This window comes from Trichechus manatus, unplaced genomic scaffold (assembly GCF_000243295.1).
Source record: "Trichechus manatus latirostris isolate Lorelei unplaced genomic scaffold, TriManLat1.0 scaffold00187, whole genome shotgun sequence".
NCBI lineage: Eukaryota > Metazoa > Chordata > Mammalia > Sirenia > Trichechidae > Trichechus > Trichechus manatus.
Genome location: NW_004444123.1, coordinates 1,594,163 through 1,618,457, shown reverse-complemented (window position 1 = coordinate 1,618,457; position 24,295 = coordinate 1,594,163). Strand labels below are relative to the sequence as shown.

Sequence of the window (24,295 nt, the reverse complement as noted above, 5' to 3'; positions counted from 1 at the left end):
TGGTAAACTATATGCTGGACCAGAAACTAGAAGTTGTGGTAAAATATGTATAACATAAAATTGACCATTTTAACCATTTTTAAGTGTACGGTTCAATGGCATTAGTTACATACACCATGTTGTACAAACATCACTCCTGTTTATTTCCAAAGCTTTTTCCTCGCCGCAAACAGAAACTCAGTACCCACTAAGCAATAACTTCCCACTTCTCCTTCCCCTCAGTGACGTTTTCTTGAAAGGGCAGTACAGTCTCTCTTGCCGACGAAGGTTGTATGCAGACTGAGGACAGTGCCCCACTTGACTTTGCGGAGCTTTTCTCCCCGCGGCCGTCTGTCTGTCTGCATCTAGCCCTGGCATCATCACAGCCGTATCTGAGACAGCTAGCAGTCAACGTTACACTCATGTTCGTGAATAATATCTGGTAAATTCATGAACTAAGGGACGCCGTTTCCCTCCGAATGACCCCTGTTAGGTTGAAAATGAAAAACTGGAGGGCGCTAACCTGAAGAGGGAGAACCAGAGCTTGGTGGAAACGTGTGAGAATCTGGAGAAAACGAGGCAGAAGATCTCTCACGAGCTTCAGGTCAAAGAGTCCCAGGTGAATTTCCAGGAGGGACAGCTGAACTCAAGCAAAAAGCAAATTGAAAAACTGGAGCAGGAACTTAAAAGGTAATTTTTTTTTTACTGAGATTTATATGGATTTGCCTTATACATATATTCATCAGACGCATTTATCTTTTCCTTTAGTGATATAAGTATTATACCTTGCAGTGTTCTTTTTCCTGGTGGAAGAAACAATCATCTGAGAAAATTGTTTTCTTATATATTTCTACCCTGTTATTGTATGGCTCAGGACTGTGTAAATGTCATTGTGGTAAAATATATGCTGGTTGCTTGCTTATTGATTTGTTTATTTAAAAAAAAACAACGAGTTGTCATCCAGCCGATTCTGACTTGGGGTGACCCCATGTGTGTCAGAGGAGAACTGCACTCCACTGGGTTTTCAATGGTTGATCTTTTGGAAGTCAACTGCTAGGCCTTTCTTTGGTGGTGCCTCTGGGTTGTTGACCGTTTACACTACCCAAGGACTCCTTGATTCATGTAGTATATGTTTATTGAGCTGCTGTATGTGCCAGACACTGTGTCACTGGGCGATACAATAGTAAATAATACGAAAATTATCAAGTGGTGACTGTTGTTTCCTTTTTATTTTTTTGTAACGGGCATGCTTTTGACTAAAAAACAGCTATCAGTATAGTGGGGAAAAAATGAAAGGGAAAAAGACAAGGTAGATATGGTTCCTCATGGATTTTGCTCTCTAGTGGAGTATTTGGGCAAGTCAATTTGCAGTGTGTAGTTAGTGTTATCAGGGATGGTATAGGATGCTGTGGGGGCATGGGATGAGGGAGCCTCCAGGAATGGTGCCATTCATGCTGAGTCCTGAAGGCTGAGTAGGAGCTGGCCAGGGAGAATGACCCCAGCAGACAGCACTGCGTGTTGAGAGGGCTGGATGTTCAGGGAACCCAAGCGGCTCAGTAGGGAATTGAGTAACCAGAGGCAGTGGTCAGAGATGAGGCCAGGTAACTAAGGAGGGATCAGCTCATGCCAGGCTGTTATGGATTGAGTTGTGTCCCCATAAAAACATGTGTCAAATTGGCTAGGCCATAATTCCCAGTATTGTGTGGTTGTCCTCCATTTTGTGATCTGATGTAATTTTCCTGTGTGTTGTAAATCCTAACTTCTATGATGTTAATGAGGCAGGATTTAGAGGCGGTTGTTAGAGAGGCAGGGCACAACCTACAGGATTAGGTTGTATCCTGAGTCAATCTCTTCTGAGATATAAAAGATGAGAGGAGAGAGGAGAGGGACCTCTTACCACCAAGAAAGAAGAGCCAGGAGCAGAGCACATCCTTGGGATCCAGGGACCCTGTGCTAAGAAGCTCCTAGACCAGGGGAAATTGATGACAAGGAGTTTCCCCCAGAATCAACAGAGAGAGAAAGCCTTCCCCTGGAGCTGGCACCCTGAATTCCGACTTCTAGCCTCTAGACTGTGAGAGAATAAATTTGTTTGTTAAAACCATCCACTTGTGGTATTTCTGTTATAGCAGCACTGGATAACTATGACAAAGGCTTTGAACATCAGTCATCTCAAGTCTGGAATTTACTGTCGGACAGTCGACAGCTATTGGAAAGTTTAAGCATAGGGATGCCATGATGAGATGTGTGTTAGAAAGACACGTGAGTGCAGTGTGGAGAGTGATTGGGAAGGGAGAGAGATTGGGAGCAGGGAGATATTTAAGAGCCATGTAGGGAGGAGGTAACAGGGCCTGATAACAGGGGGTGATTGGGAATGGAGAGAAATAGATGAAAAGGTTATTTAGGAGGCAAATCAAGAGGTCTTGGTGACTAGGTGTAGGGGAGGCCAGTGGGGAAGAAAAGGATGATTGCTAGAATTCAGGCTTGGAGAGCTGGATGGAGATGCCTTCACTGAGACAGAGCATGGATCAGGGAGGAATGGGATGGAGTCCTGCTTGGACACAGATTAGATAGAAGTGACCAGTAGATAAAATATGCAGATCTGAAACATGGGAGAGAGTTCTGGGTTAGAGACGTAAATTCGGGAACTCTCAGCATGTAACTGAAGCCACGGGAATGATTTGGATCATCTAGAAAAAGTAAGGCGAGTAAGAAGAAGATCTGCTGTAGAGCCTCGAGAGACACCATCATATAAGAGAGTCAGAGATAGGAGGAGGATCCTAGAAAGAAAATGAGGAGAAGGCAGAAGGTGGAATGACAGCCGGGAGGGTATGGAATCACTGACGTCACGGGAAGAGGGAAGTTCAAGAAGGCAGGAGCAATTGTGGTCTCAAAATTGTACAGAGGAGACAAGCAGATGAGACCACTGGATGAACGACAGGACGCTGAAGCCTTGGAGAGCAGTTTCCGTGCAGGAGTGGAGCGCTGGGAGGTGAGGAAATGGTCACCTATCAGAGCTTGGCTGTAAGGAGGTGGGGGCAGGTATGGTGAGACAGGCTCTTTTATTAGGAATGAGAGAGAGCTTTGTGCATAATTATAAATCTTGAGTATGAAAACTAGTGTTGATGGAGAAGCGAATAGAAGATAGAATAAGGTGTGGTCCCCGAGAAAGCAGATGGTGGACTTCCAGCATGGGGGATGGATCAGCGCTGGAGGAGACTTTTATACGTGCACTGTGAAAGCATGGAGGGAGGAAGAGGTGAATGCAAACGTAGCCGAGATGGAAGAGATGGAAGGAAGTTAAAGCGTGGCTTGTACTGATAGCTTATGTTTCCTTTGAGTGGAAAAGCTGTTGGCGAGGACTAGGGAAGTTTAAGGGTTGAGGAGCACCCACACGTAGTTGAGGCTGGAGACCATGAACGTATTGTGGAACTTTTGTTGTTGTTATTACTTGTTCAATGTTATTGGAATATTTCTGTTGGACATTTCTACTGCTGTTCTCTACTGTAAACAGGAGTCATTATTCTCAGCTCGTGCATTGCCTCTTCCTTCCCAGAACCTGGAGCTCAGTGAAACGAGGTGCATCGAGGCACTTTCTTCACTCCCTGCTTTGAGTAAGGTGCCTGTGGGCAGAGGCTGGTGCATGTCATTAGGGTGTTCATTGTGTTTCCTGTGTAAAGCTGAATCAGAGACGTTAGAGACTTGGAAGAGTTGAGCCCTCTGATAACATGGGTTGCTTGGTTCTGAGAGGTGCTTAGATCTTACTTGAGTGGTAGGGATGTTTCTGTACATACATACAATCTATAAGTTAACTTTCCCACTTCTTTCCGTTTGCAGCCATATCGTCTCTAAAGCATTGTAGCAACTTATTTTTACGTTTGTGTTTTAAAAATGTAATACATGACGTGTATATAAAGTCTATGTTTTTGTTCTGACGAAATATACTAAGTAATCTCATCCAGCCTCATGACTTGAGCCCCATGCTCAGACCAGTTTCCTCCTTGTTTCTGAAGCTGTGGGTTCTTTCATATCCCCGTGTCTTTCTTTGACTTAGAACGTAGAATTTGCTTGGACTATATCCCTAGCCCTCCAACTCTTCATTGTTCCCATAGTGGCTGGTATAGATCTCCCTGGAGCCTTTAGAACTTTGTCATTATTGGTTTACATTCTGTCTGCCCAACTAGACTGAGTTCCTTTGATGACGGGAGGCACGTTTATTTCTTTTTAGGTAAACGTCTGTTGGATAAAGGAAACGGTGAGAATTCTTAGAGGATGGGTTTCTTTGTAAGTTGATTACTGTCTGGGAACATATTGCCTTGGTATTCTGTAGCCTTTCTCTAAGGGATTTGCTGTCCTCTTGGGCTTTTTTCTCACAGGTGTAAATCTGAACTTGAAAGAAGCCAGCAATCGGCACTGCCTGCAGACGTCTCTCTGAATCCAGGCAGTACACCCCAGAAAATTTTTCCAACTCCACTCACACCAAGTCAATATTATAGTGGTAAGAATTTTGTTTCTTGGTATAAATAGTTCTTCTATTGAGAGATTTTAATTCAGTCAAATAAATGAATTAATTCAATGCTGAATCCAACTTTTAATCTGGGTGTTTAAAAAAAAAAAGCAACCACTTGTTACACACCATTTGCATATTTGTTGAACTATGCATTGGGCCATGGTGTTACACCTTTAAACTTTTCACTTTATTGTTATGTGGTATGTTTTAAAAGTAGTTCGGTTTCAGAATATTCAAGACAGCTATGTTTCTATGTATTTTGATATTTAAATAATTTGATCAGTATTTTGAGCCTTTGTCCTAAGAGAAATGTTCTTTCTACTTGGTGTACTAAGATACTCATTTTTAGATTCTCTCTTATAGAGATTATCGGCCTGTGAATTCCTCCATGAAGTCAGTGATCGAAAAATTAAGCTGTGTTTCATTGTGTTTAGGTTCCAGGTATGAAGACCTAAAAGAAAAATATAATAAAGAAGTTGAAGAACGAAAAAGATTAGAGGCAGAGGTTAAAGCATTGCAGGCTAAAGTAAGTTAATTATGGGCCTTATAATTGTTGTTGTTAGGTGCCATCGAGATGGTTCTGCCTCATAGCAACCGAACGGAACACGGCCCGGTCCTCATGGTGGTTGCCGTGTTTGAGCCCATTGTTGCAGCCACTGTGTCGATCCATGTTGTCGAGGGTCTTCGTCTTTTTCGTTGACCCTTTACTTTACCAAGCATGATGTACTTTGTCAAGGACCGGTCCCTCCTGATAACATGTCCAAAGTAAGTGAGATGAAGTCTTGCCATCTTTGCTTCTAAAAGGAGCATGCTGGCTGTATTTCTTCCAAGACAGACGTGTTCTTTCTCCTGGCAGTCCATGGTACAGTCAATATTCTTCACCAACACTGTAATTCAAAAGCATCAGTTCGTCTTCAGTCTTCCTTATTTGTAGGCCTTATGAATAAGGGCCTTATAATAAGAATGTAATTACAGAATATTTCGCCATAGGCTAGAACCAGGTTAAATGCAAATCTGCTTTACATACAGCAGACACATTTTTCTTGCACTGAGAAAATAAAGTTCCTGGCTCATTGGTTGTGGTTATTTTTTTGGTTTTAAAAATAATTAGGAGTGAGTAAAATAGGGTGGGGAGCTTACTTTATCTCCAAATATTAAGTCTCAGGAAATAGGCAGAAGTCATAGCCATATAAATACTTCCCAACTAAGACCTAATGGTAAAGAGTATGTTTGGAGAGGGTGGGACCTGCAGCCTTCCTGATCTTCACCGGCTGGCTTTGTCACCTGGAGGCAGTTGTTTCATGTACGGCCCTTCTGATGGGATGCGGTGATTCCTACCAGAAACGGGTTTGAGAATCATCATTTGTGAGCTGTTTATTTCAGAAGAGAAGGTTATCAGCATCATCTCCTCCATCCTTTTAAATAAGCTGCTAACAAGAGTGTTTAACTCCGTTTTTGATGTTGGTCAAGAAGCAGAGAGAGGTGGGTGAAAAGCTTTGCTTAATCTCAACAAAAGAAATGCACGTTTCTAAAAGCCCTACTTACAGATCAGGGCCTGGGCATGGAAATACTTGATATACACAGAATTTTTGTCTATGCATGATGTGTTGTGCGCTAAGCAACCCGGTTTGGTCCTTAATGATGCATTTCTGCTACATGTAAGAGCTTGGTGAGATGGCACAATTCAGCAACAATTCAACGTTGAATTTATGAGTAGATACCATAAATACTGAGGATTTAAGAATCATTATTAACAGCCACCCATTCATTAGAGTTTTAACAACTTAAATTCTTTTTATGCCTTTAATACTCGTTTTGAAGTCACTGGGATTCTGATATTTAGCAAACGCATTGCTAAGCTAAATGGACAAAAAAATAAATAATTCCCTGGTTTGCCTTAGAAATATCACAGGCTTTGTCATCCAGTTCAGTCATTTGTACCAATTCTCACCCGACCTGATTCCCAGAGTTATTCTATGGAGAGATGTGAGTCTCCATAAACATAAGCCTCTCGCTAGGGCAAGCAAATCTCTCGCTATAAGAAATTCAATGCAACATCTACAGCTAAGACAATTCAAAGTAGCCGACGATTCAAAATTGTATATTACATAGTACAAAACTCCTCATAACACTTTTTGGGGGAGTGCTATGGCAGAAAGCGGAAATTCTCAAAGGTGTTCTTCAGGCTGATAATTAATTTTCGTTCTCTGTGCAAAGCTACAGGGGGACGTGACCTGTGATAGTCAAAGGAAAGCCAGTTTTGGAGTTCACAATGGCGGTGAATACTCATGTTTAATGGAGTATATGAGGGATGCAGAGCAAATCCTGAGACTTGGTGCGTTTTAAATGGGTTGAGCCTCAGACGGTACCAGCTTAAACGCTGAGAAATCTGACTTTAGAAAATTCTGCCACTGGATTCTGGGGCTTGATGGTTTCTTTATCTTGATGAACATACTTTTTTTTTAATAGGATTTTCAAAAAATATATTTTTAATTAATTTTCTTTAATTGGGTGAAAATATATAGAAACAAAACATTCAGCAATTCAATACTTTTTATGTGTATAGTTTAGTTACACTGGTTACATTCTTTGTGTGTGCAACCATTATCACTACCCTTTTCCGGATTATTCTGCCACCAGTAACATAAACTCTTAACTCCCCATAAAATGTAACTCCCTCTTCCCCCTCCCTCCCAGCCCTGGTCACCACGAAGCAGCTTTGGTTTCTATATATCTGCCTATTTCAAGTAAGTGAGATCGCAAAGTGCTGGTCCTTTTGTGACTGACTTTATATCACTCAGCACAGTATCTTCAAGGGTCCTCCACGTTGTGGCATGGAACATTCGTCTTTCCTGGTGCCTGTCAGAAGTGTTAACTCCTTTTCATTACAGCTCTATGTTCTATCTGAAAATAAATAGCATAGAATTGCTGTGAGTTGGAATTGACTTGACGGCGAGGGGTTGGGTTTTGGTCTTTTTCATTGGGACTTCTAAGGTGCTCTAAGGAGTTTCTGGTTTTGCAGAAAGCAAGCCCCGGTGTTCCCCAAAGCACCATGAATCACCGAGAGATTGCTCGGCATCAGGCTTCCTCGTCTGTGTTCTCGTGGCAACAAGAGAAGACCCCAAGTCGTCTTTCATCTAGTGCCCGGAAAACACGCAACAGGAGAGATTTCCCTGCATCTCACCTTGCCGGGGAGCAAGACGTGACTCCAAGTAGATCAACTTTGCAGATAGGGAACAAAGACACAAATAGCAGCTTCTGTGATTCTAGCAATTTTCATCTTCTGGATCAACTAAAAACCCAGAATCAAGGTAACTTCGTAAGCTAAATTAAGTTAATTTTTCCTGACACAATGTAATAGGTGAGTCTAGGCTACTCTATTCCGAGAAAGCACTGCTGTGTTTTGTGGTGCACGTCACCGGTCAGCCTCCCAGACTGGTAATGAGAAATACTGCCTTTTCAGTAAAAGGGAGAAGATGTCACAATTTTGGAACATACCTTTATTTGTACTGAGAAAAGCTGGTGCCCTGAAGCCTTCAGAAGCAGGACGAGGGGCTCTGATGTGTCTTTCCAGGAGCAGGGTTACAGTACTGCTCGCTTTTCTCCTCTGGCTGTTTTGCAGACCTGTGGTCTGACCGGCCTTGGCCAGAGCTGGGGCACGTGTCTGCAGAGGTGCTGTGCCCTCAATGGCAGCTTGTCTGTATGGGATCTGACCTGTGCCCTTGGCCATTGCCCCGTGCTGCAGCTGACAGCCAAGGGCACCAGGTGGTGTTTTGGGATCTACTCTGCAGAGTATGAAAATTTCCAGTGGTATGATGGATTGAACATGACTGTCCATGTTTGCTGGTGAGAGCCATCAGGCTGCCGGCATTTGGTCCAATATTGTGTATGTACTGGGGGGGGGGGGATGAAAACAATCATTGTTAATTTTGGCAGTATAGGAGCTTCACACTGTCTTGATCTTTACTGGAGGTGAAGCGACCAGAGAATATAGGAGGGTGATTTTTTTCCACTGTTTAGCACTCATTTGCATTCAGATGGGCACAAAACAAATGTTAGTCTGCCAGTATATAAAACCAAGTGGTAATTTAAACAAAGGATGTTACATATGATGCACTTTTTGCAGCCGAAATAAAAGACTGTTTGCAATTTTAGAAAAGCACTCCCCCCGGCCACTCCCGCAAGTTTCCTCTGAAGAAGTAAGAAAATCTGTTTTGCCTGTTTTCTAAAGGGTATTTGAATGCAAATGACGACAGAGACTATAAACATTGAAATTAAAACCAATTAAAGTAGCTCTGTGTTTAATGTAAACTGATTTATATTTGTCTCACCAAAGATTTCAGAGCGGGGTAAAATGAACAATAAATTCTGAATTTAATAGTGAAATTTTGTGGAAAATGCATATTGATCGAAGTGTGATTTTTGTTTGTGATTTTAGAGCTAAGAAGCCGGATTAGTGAATTGGAACTACAGCTGCAAGGACAAGAGAAAGAACTGAAAAGCCAAGTGAATAAATTTCAAGAGCTCCAACTCCAGATGGAGACAGCAAAAGTGGAATTAATTGAAAAAGAGAAAGTTTTGAACAAAAACAGCGATGAGCTGGTGAGAACAGCAGCACAATATGATCAGGCTTCAGTTCAGGTACTGGACTTTTTGTGGGTTATTGGAAAATCTCCATCTCATCATACGGTTCTTGGGAAAGAGTACCTTACGCTTAAATTCATGAAATAAATGCTAGTGGTGGTCTTCGTTAGTACAGGCTAGACAGTGTTGATGTAATTGAACTAGTAAGATGTTTTAGAGTTGGACCAGTCTGGGGCCAAATCCTGGCTGTGCATTTTCCCAGCTGAGTGACTCTGGGCAAGTCACTGATCTCTTTTATGTCTCAGGGTGTGGAGAAAAGTAAACATAACGAATCTACAGCACCTAAGGAGCCCTGGAGGCGCAATGGTTAAGCACTCGGCTGCTAATCGAAAGGTTGTCGGTTCGAACTCATGCAGAGACCCTGTGGGGAAAGACCTGGGGATCTCTCTCGGAAAGATCACAGCCCAGAAAACCCTATGGGGGAGTTCTGCTCTGTCACATGGGGTCGTTAGGAGTCAGGGTCAACTTGAAAACACCCAACAACAACATACACAGCACCTGGCACAGAGAGCGGGCATTTAAACATATTAACGGAATGGGTATTAAAACAATTTCAGGACATATGCTAGGGTTTAGGGTGATCTACTTTTGGAATGCCATTTGATCTTTATGGCTTCAGTTAAGGCCAAGCTTCTTTACCTGTTGTTTGAGAGGCTTTTTTTTTTTTAATGTTTCTGTTCTTTGGCCCCACCTACTGCCTCAGTCTTGTCTTCTCTTTTTTCTGCTCATTCATTCACCGCTCACTCATCTGACAAGTATTTACTAAACTCCTACTATATGCCAGGCGGAAACCCTGGTGGCGCAGTGGGTAAGAGTTCAGCTGCTAACCAAAGTCACCAGTTCGAACCCACCAGCCACTCCTTGGAGATCCTACGTGGCAGTTCTACCCTGCGCTGCAGAGTCGCAGTGAGTCAGAATCGACTCAACGGCAGTGGGCTTTTTTTTTTACATGTCAGGCACTGTCTAAGCCCCTGCGGGTGGGGCAGAGAGAAAACAGACAAAAATCACAGCTTCATTGTAATTGTAGGAGGCAGAATATGACAAACACAAATGAGTAACGTATGTAGTATGGTATGTGGTGATCGATATGTGTTGTGGAGGAAAATGAGCTCCTTCTAGGAGCAACCACGAATTTGGTGTTTTCCAAACGTGACCTCCAGGCCCGATGCTCTGCTCACACTTGCCTTTCTTCTTGAAAACTTTCCTCTTCAGGTGTGACTCTTGGCGTCTTTCTCACCTTGCGAGTTCCTTCCCTCAGCCCTTACTTCAGTCAGGCCTCTTCTCCTGGCGCCCGCTTGATGACTCTTGATGGCCGTTATTCACCTTGGCCTGTGGTTTCCACACTTGGCTATTATCACGATCAAAGGGAACCTTACAAAATTAATCCTGTTAGACCCGTGTTTGAGGTAGGTTTAGGAAAGTTACTTTTTAAAAAAATATTTTATTTTTCATAGCAGTATTCCCAGCCAGTTATACATCCATTCACCATTTCTACATGAGCAGGTCAATGACATTGGTGACATACTTCACATCATGTCACGATTCTCACTGTCTCTGCTCATATTGTTTCATCACCATTAATTCAGGCTCTCTGCCTCTTAAAGTTCTCACCCATGCTTTAGATTAACTGTTGTCAGTCTACATTCACATAATTGTTTATAAGATAGGAAATTTACTTTTCATAAACCCCCTAGATGGTTTTGAGGCAGCAGGTAAAATCATTGGAGTAGACCTAGTTTTTCTGTTTGCTTCCAGTAGGCAGGTTCTTCCTTCTTTTTTTTAAATTAAAATTTTTTATTTTGAGATAATTATAGATTCACATGTGGTTTTAAAAAATAATAGTCTGTTAATATGATGGATTACATTGATTGATTTTCATACATTGAATTAGCCCTGCATCCTTTGAATAAACCTCATTTGGTCATGGTGTATAATTCTGTTTATATATTTCTGAATTTTATTTACTTGTAATTTGGGGCCCTGGTGGTGCAGTGGTTAAGAGCTATGGTGAGCTATGGCTGCTAATCAAAAAGTGGGCAGATAGAATCCATACAGCTGCTCCTTGGAATCCCTATGGGACAGTTCTACTCTGTCCTATAGGGTCGCTATGAGTCGGAATCAACTTGATGGCAATGGGTTTAGTAATTTGTTAAGGATTTCTGTGTCTGTGTTCTTGAGGGATGTTGGTCTGTAGTTTTTTTTTTTTTTTTTTTTTTTTTTGTGCTGTCTTTGGATGGTTTGGGTATCATGGTAATACTAGCTTCATAAATGAATTCGAAGTGTTCCCTACTCTTATTTTCTGAAAGAGATTGTGTAAAACTGGTCTTTAACTTTTTGAGGAACCACCAAACTGTTTTCTACAGTGGCTTTACCATTTTACAGTCCCATCAACGGTGGATGAGGGTTCCAATTTCTCCACGTTCTCGCTGATATTGTTTTCTGCTTTTCTGATCATAGCCATCCTAGTGGGGGTTAAGTGGTGTCTCACCGCGGTTTTGATTTGCATTTCCCAGAGACGGATGATGTGGGGCGTCTTTTCAGGTGCTTGCTGGATGTTCGTACGTCTTCTTTGGAGACACGTCCATTTGAGTCCCCATTTTTTGATCAGGTCGATTGTCTTCTATTGCGTTTCTGGACGTATTTCTTTGCAGAGCTTTTTAAATGGTTGCTCTAGATTTTGTGTGATGTATGCACCAGTTGTCACAGTCTACTGGTGTCATCATTTCACCAAATGGGGGCAAGTGTAGAAAACTTCACCTCCCTTTCGGTCCCCTTTCCCTCCACCATTTATAATGGTCTTGAATGTTTTCTCTCTGTATACAGTCACTCCCTGTTACTTGTAGTAGTTATGTTCTGGAAAATCCCTGTGAATACGGAATTAGTGAATACCGAATTGCCCTTGTTTGATCTCCTACGGGAATTTTTCGCTGCTCTGTGTACGGGCATGTCTAAATGACAAGAAAGTCATGGGTATTTTTTAGCAAATAGGTGAATTTGTGAATACGGAATTTGCGAATAATGAGGATCGACTGTATTTAGAATTGCGTCAGGCTGTGTTACAATTTTTGCTTCAACTGTCAAATATAATTTAGAAAAATAAAGAGAAGGAAAGCCTATTTTATTTACCGGTATTGTTGCTTCTTACCATGTTCTTCTTTCCCCGATTCCTTCCAACGTGTCTTCTGTTGTCATTTCCTTTCTGTTTAGAAAACTTCTGTTAGTCATTCTTTTAGATTAGGCCGGCCGGTGACAAATTCTCTTTGTTTTCTTTCTTTGAGAACGTCTTGACTTCCTCTTCACTCCTGAAGGATAGATTTGCTCGCTGTAGGATTCTGGGTTGTCAGTTCTCTCAGTACCGTCCTATTGTTGCTCAGGTCCCGGGGTCTCTCGTTGATCTGCCTTCTTCTCTTCTCCTTTCAATGGCTTCTCACGTTTGTCTTGATATAATGTCTAGGGTTTTTGTTGTTCTTAGCAGGAGCTATAGAGAAAAATCCACGGGTTCCATTATCTGGAGGTGGACGTTCAGGCTCATATAGTATTCCCCTTTTTACTGTTTTATACAGAGAAATACTTGCTAGATATCGATCGGGTGGTGAAGAACCAAGAACCTCCCTGGATCCATGTATTTATTCTCCTCAGGCAGTCTCAATTTGTAATAGTAATTCGTCTTTTTTAAGTTAGAAAGGCTTGGATTTGAGTCTTGGCTCTGCATGTCCCAGTTGTGTAGCTTTTGGAGCTATTTAATTAACTTCTGAGACTTGGTTGCCTCATCGATAAAACAGCGTTCACACGAACGCCTGTCTCAGGATTGTTCTGAAGATGGAGGTACTTTTTGTAAAACCTTTAGCATAGTTCCTGGCACGTGGTAACTTCCAATAGCATTAGCTCTTACTATCACGTGGAGTTTATAGTCAACTACGCGCGTTTTCAATTTCACTTTTGCCACATCATGCCTTCCTAAGTATGAGAGTTTACATGGGCTGCTAACCGAAAGGCCGGAGGTTCAAACTCACCAGCTGCTCTGTGGGAGGAAGATGTGGCAGTCTGCTTCCATAGAGATTTACAGCCTTGGAAACCCTACGGGGCAGTTCTACTCTGTCTTGTAGGGTCGTTGCTCCTCTAAGTCCGAATTGACTTGATGGCAGTGGGTTTTTTGGATCTTTTGCATTTTACCCTGTTGGTTTAGGTATGACAAGGTCATGGGATCTTTGTTCCACCTAAAGTACTTGATGAGGTCTTTTCTCATCGGATCATCAATTAAAATCTTTGACTGCAACAGTGCGAGGGCAGAGCCCTGACCTTCTTTCTACAAGAGTCTTCCCCCCGGGTCCTAAGACTCTTTGGGTCAATATCCACCTATCCCCCATGAGCTCCTTTTTCCAGGGAGCTACAGATCCACCTAACCAAAAATCCAGTCCACGTTTCTCCGTCTTGCCTTTAAAGCTAACAAGATTGTTAAGCATGTTGCTGAAATCAGCTCATGCTCTGTTCATGCTATTCCCTGACCTAGCGCTACATTTACCTATCCAATAAAATGAAGCTAATTAAAAAAAATTCAGTACTGTGAACATATGCTGTTTCTAGTATGCTTCTCTTCCAAGTGTTCACAAACCATGTGGGATACAAGGCTCAAACTCCTGTAGAAACTGCACGTTGGAGCTGGCAGCCAACCTGGAGGTTAGCAGCCGTGTTTCACAAATGAGAGACCTACTCTCAGAGTACTGAGTTCCCAGGGGCGTGGGCTCTGTCAGAATTTACAAGGACTTGAGCTGTGAACGCTGGTTTAGAGCAATATGGCGCATTCCTGACACCTAGTGGTCAGCTGCTCTTACATGCGGTGTGCATTGTTGACATCAGAATGTCGTTTTAAGAAAATGTAGACAAAATGTAAATACCTTCTCAAGGCTCTTTTTTTAAAAAAACAAAAAAACAGCGTAGGGTTTCTAGGAGGAAAGAATTCCTGATTGTGAGATGGTGCAGTGGGATGTTGTTTTGCAGTTTGAGGGTGCGCCGGCAGAGGGAGACAAGGCCTCATGCATCTCCTCTGCCACACCTGGCTTTTTCCTCAGAATTGTCAATCATCAGAAGTTTGGGACAATCATTTGGGCAATGAATTTGTTCAGCATTGTTCACTTCTGTATCCCCAGTGCCTAGAACACTGCTTGACATTGCTGTTAGGTGCTGTCAAGTCGGTTCTGAAGCATAGTGACCCTGTGTACAGCAGAATGAAACACTGCCCTGTCCTGCGCCATCCTCACAATCGTTGTTATGCTTGAGCCCACTGTTGCAGCTGCTATGTCAATCCATCTTGTTGAGAGTCTTCCTCTGTTTCACTGACCCTCTACTTTACCAAGCATGATGTCCTTCTCCAGGGCCTTGGTCCCTCCCGATAATGTGTCCAAAGTATGTGAGACATAGTCTCGCCATCCCTGCTTCAAAGGAGCATTCTGACTGCTTCTTCCAAGACAGATTTTGCCCTCTTCTGGCAGTCTGTGGTGTATTCAATATTCTTTGCCAACACCATAATTCAAAGCCATCAGTTCTTTGGTCTTCCTAATTTATTGTCCAGCTTTCATGTGATATGAGGCGATTGAAAACACCATGGCTTGAGTCAGGTGCACCTTAGCCCTCAAGGTGACATCTTTGCTTGTCAACACTTCAAAGAGATCTTTTGCAGCGGATTTGCCCAATGCAATACGTTGTTTGATTTCTTGACTGCTGCTTCCTTTGCGTTGATTGTGGATCCAAGTAAAATGAAATCCTTGACAACTGCAATCTTTTCTCCATTTATCATAATGTTGCTTATTGGTCCAGTTGTGAGGATTTTTGTTTTCTTTATGTTGAGGTGTAATCCATACTGAAGGCTGTAGTAGGTTCTTAATTAATACTTGCTTTTGAATTCTTGTTTATTACTGTTATAGTCTCTGTGATACTATCCCTTAGGGATTTAAAATTTCAAGGACAGTAAGGAACAAAGGTGTCTGAATGTCTAGGGCAGTGGATTCATTTGAGGCACTGACTATTTTCCTTTTCGAAGTTTGTATTTCTAAAGTTCTGGCGCTTACAGAATCATTTAGCCATTGATGACCACCTTTGTTCTTTTCATCTTGTTTAGTTAGTAATTGGTGACTGGCTGCTCTTCTGTCAAGGTATTACCATAGTGTTTTCTTTTCCTCTCAAAGTTTAGTTAAAATTATAGCATTTCTAACAGTTCCAAATGAGATGATACTGAATCTCAGAGAAATTCGTTAGTAGATGAAGGTTTGCCAAGTTGGGGGATGTTTCTTTTGGATCAGGGAGTTCTCCCCGGCCAGCGTGGAGTTTTCTCTCTCCTCCACGGGACTTCAGAATTGCTTTGTAGGCAGTTTAAGGATCCGAGCAGCCTGGGAAAACTCAAAGGAATGAGGCTCAACACTGGACACTTGAAGCTTTCAGACCATTTTGTCCTAACCTAATTTTAGGAGAGCCTTCTGAAACTTAAAGTAGTTCACATTTAAAAAATTAGTTTCAGGGATAGCTAGCTATAGAGAGAGGCTACTAGCATGTTCTCTGTATTACCTTTGGAGGCTTAGTGAAAGACCAGTTGGTGTTTTCTCTGAAGTCCTGTGAACCTCCAGAAATTTAAAGTGGCTCAGTGTGAGCGTCGTGGAAGGAATGGAATCATTGTAGTATTTAAAATTTCCCACAAAACCCACTACGCTTGAAACAGACTTCCATTTGAGGGTAGTGGGCATCCTCTGAAGATTTTCGGGCTCTAAAATTCATAGGTCAGCACCGCTGCATCTTAACATCTCGTTTCACACAACAAGATGTTAAAAGAATTGTTACCCAGAAACACTGGTCTCTTTTTCCATAGCGGAAATTATGAAGTATTTATTTAAATGGCCTAACATGTTACATCCTTGCTAATGTTTTCCAAGTATGAATTTTATGTGTGCTAAGGTAATTATAGTGGTTTTGATATTGAGCTAATGTTTTTATTTCATGGACACTTGGGTTTGAAATGATCAAAGCCCAATGGTAAACTTGACCCAGATCTTAGGGCTAATCTTTCTAAAACTCAACTATTTCTTCTTTCCTTGAATAATTTCTGTTTTGTATTGAACCTTTTATTTCGTTATTAGTGTACTGCATTGGAACACAAACTGAAAAAACTGACTGAAGATTTGAGTTGTCAGCGACAAAATGCAGAAAGTACCAGATATTCCCTGGAGCAGAAGATGAAGGAAAGAGAGAAGGAGTTTCAGCAGGTGAGGTCAGCGGACTCAGGAGTTTGTCTGGAAGACTCTTGCCGACATTTCATAGGTTGATCATTTGACAAGAGGAACTATTTATCATAATTTGGGAAATTCTGTCAGAGGGGAGATGCTTTGTGAGCAAGAGAAGTCAGAATTTTGTTTTATCCATGTCTTCTGGTTTGAGTGAGATTTCCTACTGGGTAAGAAAGGATCACGCTTCTTTCTGACACTTTCCCTTCTGTGAGGGAAACTGTAGGACCGTTTCCAGTGGTTTTAACACCTGGAGGTTGGCAGCTGTACGAGAAAGGTAGTTGAGGAGGTGGGGAAAGAAGCCGGAAGGCAGGTCAGGTGAAGGTGGGTCTCCTTCCTTGCCTACCGCGGCCGCCTGGTGCCTTCGGGTGATCGGCCTGCAAGCACAACGTGTGGATGGAGAGTTTGGAGCCTTCCAATATGAGCAGCTGGAGATGTTAATCTGGTGTCCTTCTGCGCTTAGCAAAGTTAACTGGCGGCATGTATTTTCTGTCCTTGTAAACTGAAGACCATTGTAACTGGCACGTGGTATAGGATACTTTCCACCTCGATTCTGAGTGTGTTTCCTTTCTCAGCTGAGTCGTGACCATTGCAGCTCAGCTCGTCTCTCCTTTGCCCTCAGATCCTTCAAAATAGAGACGATTAGTTTATGATTCGGGAATGATGCGGAAACAGGCAGGTTTCCACGTGGTCAACTGCAGACTCCTTCCCCTCCCCTTCAGAGACCTGTATTTGATTACCGGACCCATAATGGGGCTGATTATGTTTGTTGTTAAGTGGATGGTCGGCTGGGCTCCCTGTTGTCTACTGCCCTTTCAAGATCGCCTTGCCTGTGGGAGGTTTGTGTGTCACCCTGGAATCTCCCATTTTAACCATTGTCAGTTTAATGTGTATGTTCCCTGATTTTTAGGAACTCTCCCGTCAACAGCAGTGTTTCCAGACCCTGGACCGAGAGTGCACTCAGGCAAAAGCTAAGCTCACCCAGGAGCTGCAGCAAGTCAAGAACACTCACAGCATCCTCCAGGCCGAGCTGGATAAAGTACGGGCTGACCGACTCCTGTCCTCAGCAGCCCCCTGCTTCTCCTGATGGCTTCAGTGCCACAGGACTTGGAGCAGTTTACTCTCCCGCCGTCTGTGACCTAGGGCCTTTTACTCCCAGTCCCTGCTGATAGACAGTCCTGGCCTTTCAGATGCTTTTATTCCAACATCTCTCACTCTTTTAATGCACGCTTCCCTGGTTACCATCAAGGTCAATTCTTTCAGAAGTCAATTTACCGTTTCTATTTCTCCGTTAAATTTTTCTGTTTCTATCCCTTGACCGTTTTTTTATTTGTTTGTCTTTCTGTAAATTGAATCATAGATGTGCTTTCCATGCTGTATTCTGGATATGAACTTTTACATTCCACTGTACGCACCGTGAACCTGCAAGAGCCCGAACTCAACTGCCTTGTGTATCTCTGTCTCGCAAGTTTTCCGCCTTTCAGGGGGTGCAGTCTTACCCCTTCTCTGTCGCTGGTTTTATTGGAAAATATTTGCATTTTCCTTCTCTGGCAGGCTTCTGCCTTGCACAGGTCCCAGCTTTCACAGGTTTTACCATGTTGCAGATGTGTTCTCTCAGGCTGCTTCCTGTCTTAACTTTTTGTTTCATTTATTAGTAGTACTTTTCCTTTTGTGGCTTCCTCCTCCAACCCAGCTGCTTTCATCTTCTCTCTGCTGCTCCCCAAATGATGTCATATGTTCACGATGTGGTATCTAAGTTGATTACCATGCTCTATTTAGCTGTGACATGTATGGTGTCTCACCAAGGTAGATGTCATGAATTACTGTATCCAGTAACCTTGTTAATATTTAAGAATTAATGATCGTTAAAAAGAAATTTAAAAACGTACAACTTAAACCTTGTTTTTTTCTTGGTAGGTCACATCGGTAAAGCAACATCTAGAAAAAAATTTGGAAGAGTTTAAGCAAAAGTTCTGCAGAACCGAACAGGCATTACAGGTGAGTCAGACCAGAGAGAGTGAGCTGACGAGAAGCAGTGAGGTGGGTGAGGAGTAGAGACAGGTACTTATCGACTTTTGTGTGGGGTGAAAGGGGCCCTGGTGGTACAGTGGTTGAAATGCTCAGCTGCTAACCAAAAGGTTGGTGGTTTGAACCCACCAGCCGCTCTGCGGGAGAAAAATGGGACGCTCTGCTTCTGTACAGATTTACAGCCTTGGAAACCCTAAGGGGCAGTTCTACTCTGTCCTACAGGGTCACTGTGAGTTGGAATCGACTCGATGGCAGTGAGTGGGTACGGGGTGCAGTGTGAGGGTTAAAAGAGAATTTCTGTGTGCTTTTTCAGTAGTTTTTTCATGCCATATATAGTCTTCTCTTTTATTTGGCAGAAGTATTGCAAACTGTTGTGGATATAATCTGTGACATTGAACATAAGTATTGTTTTTTGACTTTGCATCCCAATATAATTATTAATGTGTATATAATAATTATGGGAAAACATAGCTTTTATTAGGATCGTGTATCTTTTTTTTTTTAAGAGTAAGTTTAGACCACCTAAGAGACAGTAAACATTAAAGGAGAAAAGGAGAGATTTTCTACACGGAAAGTAATAAAATTGGTGGTGGGAAGTGTAATATAAATCCCTTTCCAAGGCCTGACTTTCGATTCACCAAATGTACAAAACCTTGTGAAAAGTCGTAGATTTATATAAACGAAAGCAACCACAGATGAAGCGTTTCTCGGTTTAAAATTTTTATAAAAGCATCAAGTAACTGTACATTTTGTCACTTTGGCTTCAGAAGTCGGCGTTAACATGGCGTCCCGTGCATGCAAGCGCCAGCTGACACATCTCTGATTGATGTTTATCATGCGCAGTGGTGGGTGAGGGCCCACAAATAGTGTGGATGCTGGCAGTGCCGTTTCTGCCAACAGGACTTTTTACGTACATACTTTTAACGTGGCGTCTCTCCGAGCTTACTCTGTGCACTGGAGTTTATTATAAAGGGCTTAATCAAGAACCATGTAGGGACAGTTAGCAGACTGGAGCAATCTGAAGAGAGCCATCAATCAAGAAGTACAGCCAGAATGCTCCTTAGAAGCGAGGATGACGAGACTTCGTGTCATGTACTCTGGACACGTTATCCCTGGAGAAGGACATCATGCTCGGTAAAGTAGGGGGTCAGCGAAAGAGAGGAAGACCCTCAGCGAGGTGGATCGACACAGAGGCTGCATCAATGCGCTCAAGCACAGCAAGGATTGTGAGGATGGTGCAGGACCGGGCCGTGTTCTGTTCTGTTGTACGTGCAGTTGCCGTGACTTGGAACCATCTGAACAGCACCTAACGACAATAGAGACCAACATGGTAATTTTAAGAAGAAATACAACAGATGATAGTGGCAATTTCTTCTCCCTCAGATGTCACAGGAAAGAGTGTTTTTCCACTCATCCTGTAAGTATTCTCTGATCACTGGTTAGGCAGTAAGGATTCTTTTTTAAAAAAAATTCTCTGTAAAGAATGATTATTCGTCTAGGTGAGACGTTTGTGTGTACTCACCCCCAGAGCTCTGAGCGTGTGTGGCAATGGGAAAATGAGAACAGCTGTCAGTAGCTGTCAGTAGTCCCCAAGGGCGGAGGCTGCTGGGTACGGAGGCCGCTGGGGATGGAGGCCTCTGGGGACGCCGCTGGGGACGGAGGCCAGAACTCCAGCAGCCCAAGAGCAAGACAACTTCACATGCAGTGATGGTTTTGTCAGCGAACGTTTTCAAATGGAAGTGTTTGCTTCAGCAAACAAATGTTTGCCTTTTGGCCAGTGGAGACCGACCAACAGATGCTCCTGCTAACATTTCCACAGGCAGACTGGCGCCGAACGCTTCCCTCTGCGAGCTTCCCTGCCCGCCAGCAACTCTCCCGCGACCCCGCTGGCTGCCTGGTGGAAACGTTTTGTAAAAGCCATCATCTGGCGAAGAGAGTCCAAACACTTCCAGCACTGTTTGCTTGGCCACGATGCAGCAGTGGGCTGGACGCTGGCGTGCAGGTGTTCCTGAAGGTCGTTCATCCCCACCAGGCCGGGCTCGTCAGCAGCAGAGCTTCTATACTTGACTCTAGCCTTTGCTAGGTTAGGACCCCTGGTGGCACAGTGGTTAAGAGGTCAGCTGCCAACCAGAAAGTCAGCAATTCGAATCCACCAGCTGCTCCTTGGAAATCCTATGGAGCAGTTCTACTCTGTCCACTGGGTTCACTGTGAGTCAGAATCGACTCGAACAGCAGTGGGTTTGTTTGTTGGTTTTTTTTTTTTTTACTAAGTTAAATGCACCTCGTGTTTGAATTTTATTTGAATTCTGTGTCAAATGAGGGCAGTTATGTGAAAGTGCCTAGGACAGTGTCTGATAATTAATTTAGTTTTTGTCTTAACTTAGGGATATGTGTCTGCTGCTTTGAGGATGATACCAAGAACGCTAAGGGTTTAGCTGGCTCTCGCCCCTTGAGTTGGAATTGGGATCAGAAAAGTGATTTACCCAGCTAGAACAGTGGTACGGGTTGGTGGCAGTATGTTGGTGGCTTTAGACTGAGAGAGATCTGAAATCACATCACCTTCCTCCACTTACCTGCTGCGTGACCTTCGGAAAATGCTTGCCCTCTCTGAGCCTGTCTTCATCTCTCTGTGAAAAACCAGACCAGCTGCTGCTCAGTCGATTCTGACTAATGGTGACCCCTGTGTGTCAGAGTAGAACTGTGCTCCATAAGGTTTTTAATGGCTGATTTTTTGGAAGTAGATTGCCAGTCCTTTCTTCCGAACTGCCTCTGGGTGGGCTTGAACCTCCAACATTTTGGTTAGTAGTTGAGTGCTTAATAACTATCTGTGCCACCTAGGCATCCTCAACTGTATATCGGGGCTACTAATATCCCTTTTCAAGGCCGTAGTGGAGCCCTGGTGGCGCAGTGGTTAAGAGCTATGGCTAGCTATGGCTGCTAACCAAAAGGTCAGCAATGCAAACCCACTAGCTGCTCCTTGGAGACCCTGTGGGTTTCTAAGCAGTTCTACTCAGTCCTATAGGGTCGCTATGAGTAAGAATCGACTTGATGTCAATGGGTTTCTTTTTTAAGACTGTAGTAATGATGGCGCCCTGGTGGTACAGTGGTTAAGAGCTAGGCTGCACACCAAAAGGTTGGCAGTTTGAATCCACCAACTGCTCCTTGGAAGCCCTATGGGGCAGTCCTACCCTGTCCTATAGCCTTGCTCTGGGTCGGAATTGACTCGATGCCAACAGGTTTGGTTTGTTTGTTTTTGGTAGTAATGTTACGTTAAATATCGTGTGTGAAGTATTTTGCCCAGCGCTTAGTGAGTAAAGCGGGCTATAGGCGACCACCTGTTCCTTGCTGTGGTCCTCACAGCTATCACCGCCTTTCGATGTTGCCCGCGTTCGCCGTCACTCGTAGACACAGAAAACGAGGAGCAGGCGACAGGGCACTTGAGATTCTTAATGCTGAAACTTTTTCCTGTTCTATTCTCTCACTCTGGGTAACTTTCTGTATCTAATTATAAGTAAGCACAAACAAGTTTAGCACGTTTATAGGTTTTGGATGCTGAAATAATGTGACAGTTGTACTGACATTTTCCTTGTTCGTGTTTAGTAAACCAATGTGCTGCTTGCACTGAGAAATTATTGGTGCTGGAAATGTGATTTAATGGCTCAGTCAAGGGTGAAGTTAACATTTAGTATCAAAGTGAATGGAGGGTTTAGAGAAGCTACGGACTCATCCAGCTGTCGGTGCCAGCCCAGTAAGTACCACTGGGGCTGGGCAATAAAATAACCAGCATTTGACAGTCAAGATCAGGAACACGAGCTTGGGGACCTTTCCCAGCACAGGGATCTGGATTGCATTAGGTCCTCCGAGGAGTCTGGCCTGGCAGGCAAGAATGATTGGTGGAGGGGGAGAAGCACCCCCTCAGCATCATCCCTTTTTCATGATGCAGACTTTACCCTAGCAGGGGACGTATTAAGCTTCATTCATGGATGGGCTTGTGAAATGCCACACGGTAACTGAAATGTGATTCGTCTGGCCCTAGCGAATGATGCTTCCCCTGCCGCGTCTAAACCCAAGTTGATCTGGGCGGAATGGCTTGCTAAGCTCAAATGCTGGCTTGTGGTTATAGGCAGTTTTGTTGTGTTTTTCCAGACTGTGCCCAATTTTGCAAATCACGTGAGGATGTAAGAGATGCCTGGGAGAATATATCCTTGAGTGCTTAACTCATTGTCGATAATGAGCTTTCCCGTTCAAGTTTTCAGTGGCTGTTGCCTTGTGAAAACTAAATGCTGGTGGATGGCAGCTTGCAGATATGCTTTCAGATGCTCATTGTCTAAATTCTGGCCTTTTAAATTCTTGGGTTGGTCACAGCCATAGCTTTATAAGCCTGTTGGGTCCCAGGGTTGGCTGGACGTTTCTTCATTAGAAACAAGTATTTATGGAGCTAATGTCAGAAGAGAGAGAGATGCGGAGATCTTTCTAATGAGCTTACTTTTCATTTAAATGCCTCCCTTTATGGGCAGAACTGCCAGAGACTCACAGACACATAAACATAAGTCAGGTCCCTTCCTCCCTGGTGTCCTCCCTGCCTTTTCTCCTGCTTGCTTTCGTTCCTTCCACCGGGACGCCTTCAGCTTTGGTGCACAGGGTCTGCCCGGCTTTCTTGTCAAGCCTCCAGATACAGTATTAGTCTTGGCATTGATCATGGGGTCTGGATAGTGTTCAGTTTTGGGGAGCAGTACTCCTAATAGTGCTCCATTACCCCTGTTAGGGTGCTGTAAGATGTTTCTCCTTTTACGTCTGGGATCTCATTTAAGCGGTGATCGTTCCCAGCCTGGAGAACAAACAAGTGATCGTGGTTTTTGTGGTTCAATGACACTAATTTAGATCAATAACATTGTTGCACCTTAACGATTATTCTACAGAGTTTAACACCAGTGGGTCACCATGCATCGGAATCAACTCGACTGGACCGCAGTGGATTTGGGTTTGGGGGATGTGAGCCTTTGCCTGTCGGTGTTGAGATGTCAGAGCTGCCTCCGAGTTCTGACTGATGTCTTTGTCCCGTAGAGCATCTGTTCAGCTAGTGGAAGGGAGACGGGATTAGGACACAGGAGACGGGAATATAACTACAACAGGTCGTCTTGTTTAATGATGAAATGAACATATATACGTGAACAGAACAGCTGCCAGCAAGTTTTCAAGTACTTGCTACTATCCAGATTCTCCCTCTTCTTGAATTTGGCTTTGCTACATGGGTCCCCATCTGCTGGTAGTAACCAGACTGATAATTGAAGGCAGCTTTCCAGCACGGCACTGCCAGGGCCATCTTGTTTTCTGGCGGAGCAGTAGGATTTTGGAGGATGGGTCTCAATGGTTTCTGTAAGATTCAAAAATTTTCCCCACTTGTCAGAGAGGGACCTTTGGTGTTTTCAAAGCGAGGTTTTAAAATCCTTATGCTAAATGAACAAAGAATATACAGGTCTATTTTGCCCCCAAAGATGGGACACTCTTGGTTCTGTCAGTTTGCTGTGATGTACCCAACTCCCTGTGGTCCAGAGGCTGGCAGACAAGATAGGCTGAGATACTCATTGGAAAAAATTACTGGAAGCTGAAAAACAGGTGGAGGAACGTGAACAGAGGATTTATAGCGTTGAGTGTGTGCATCTTCCCGTGGTTAATAATCAGTGGGGTTTATTTGGCCTGCACATATGGCTGGGTTTCAAGAGTCAGAAGAACATACAGGTCTCCTTAGATCAGTGACTGGGTCTGCATGTGCCTCTCTGCTATGCTATTGCATATCGGTGCAGGATACTTCAATTCGTCAGGCACCCGAAGAACCTGTTTTCACCATGAAAGCTCAGACTCCCCCATC

General features: G+C 43.4%; 1 protein-coding gene across 2 annotated transcripts in view; it reads left to right on the top strand.

The window, feature by feature from the left end:
• CENPF (centromere protein F) overlaps positions 1-24,295 on the top strand; it is a 60,572-nt gene that overhangs the window by 766 nt on the left and 35,511 nt on the right. For both annotated transcript variants that reach the window (XM_023741706.1, XM_023741705.1), the window contains exons 2-9: positions 473-669; positions 4,353-4,474; positions 4,921-5,012; positions 7,509-7,797; positions 8,925-9,127; positions 16,255-16,380; positions 17,309-17,437; positions 18,316-18,396. In XM_023741706.1, the coding sequence (XP_023597474.1) occupies positions 473-669; positions 4,353-4,474; positions 4,921-5,012; positions 7,509-7,797; positions 8,925-9,127; positions 16,255-16,380; positions 17,309-17,437; positions 18,316-18,396 (1,239 nt within the window). The remainder of the gene's footprint in view (positions 1-472; positions 670-4,352; positions 4,475-4,920; positions 5,013-7,508; positions 7,798-8,924; positions 9,128-16,254; positions 16,381-17,308; positions 17,438-18,315; positions 18,397-24,295) is intronic.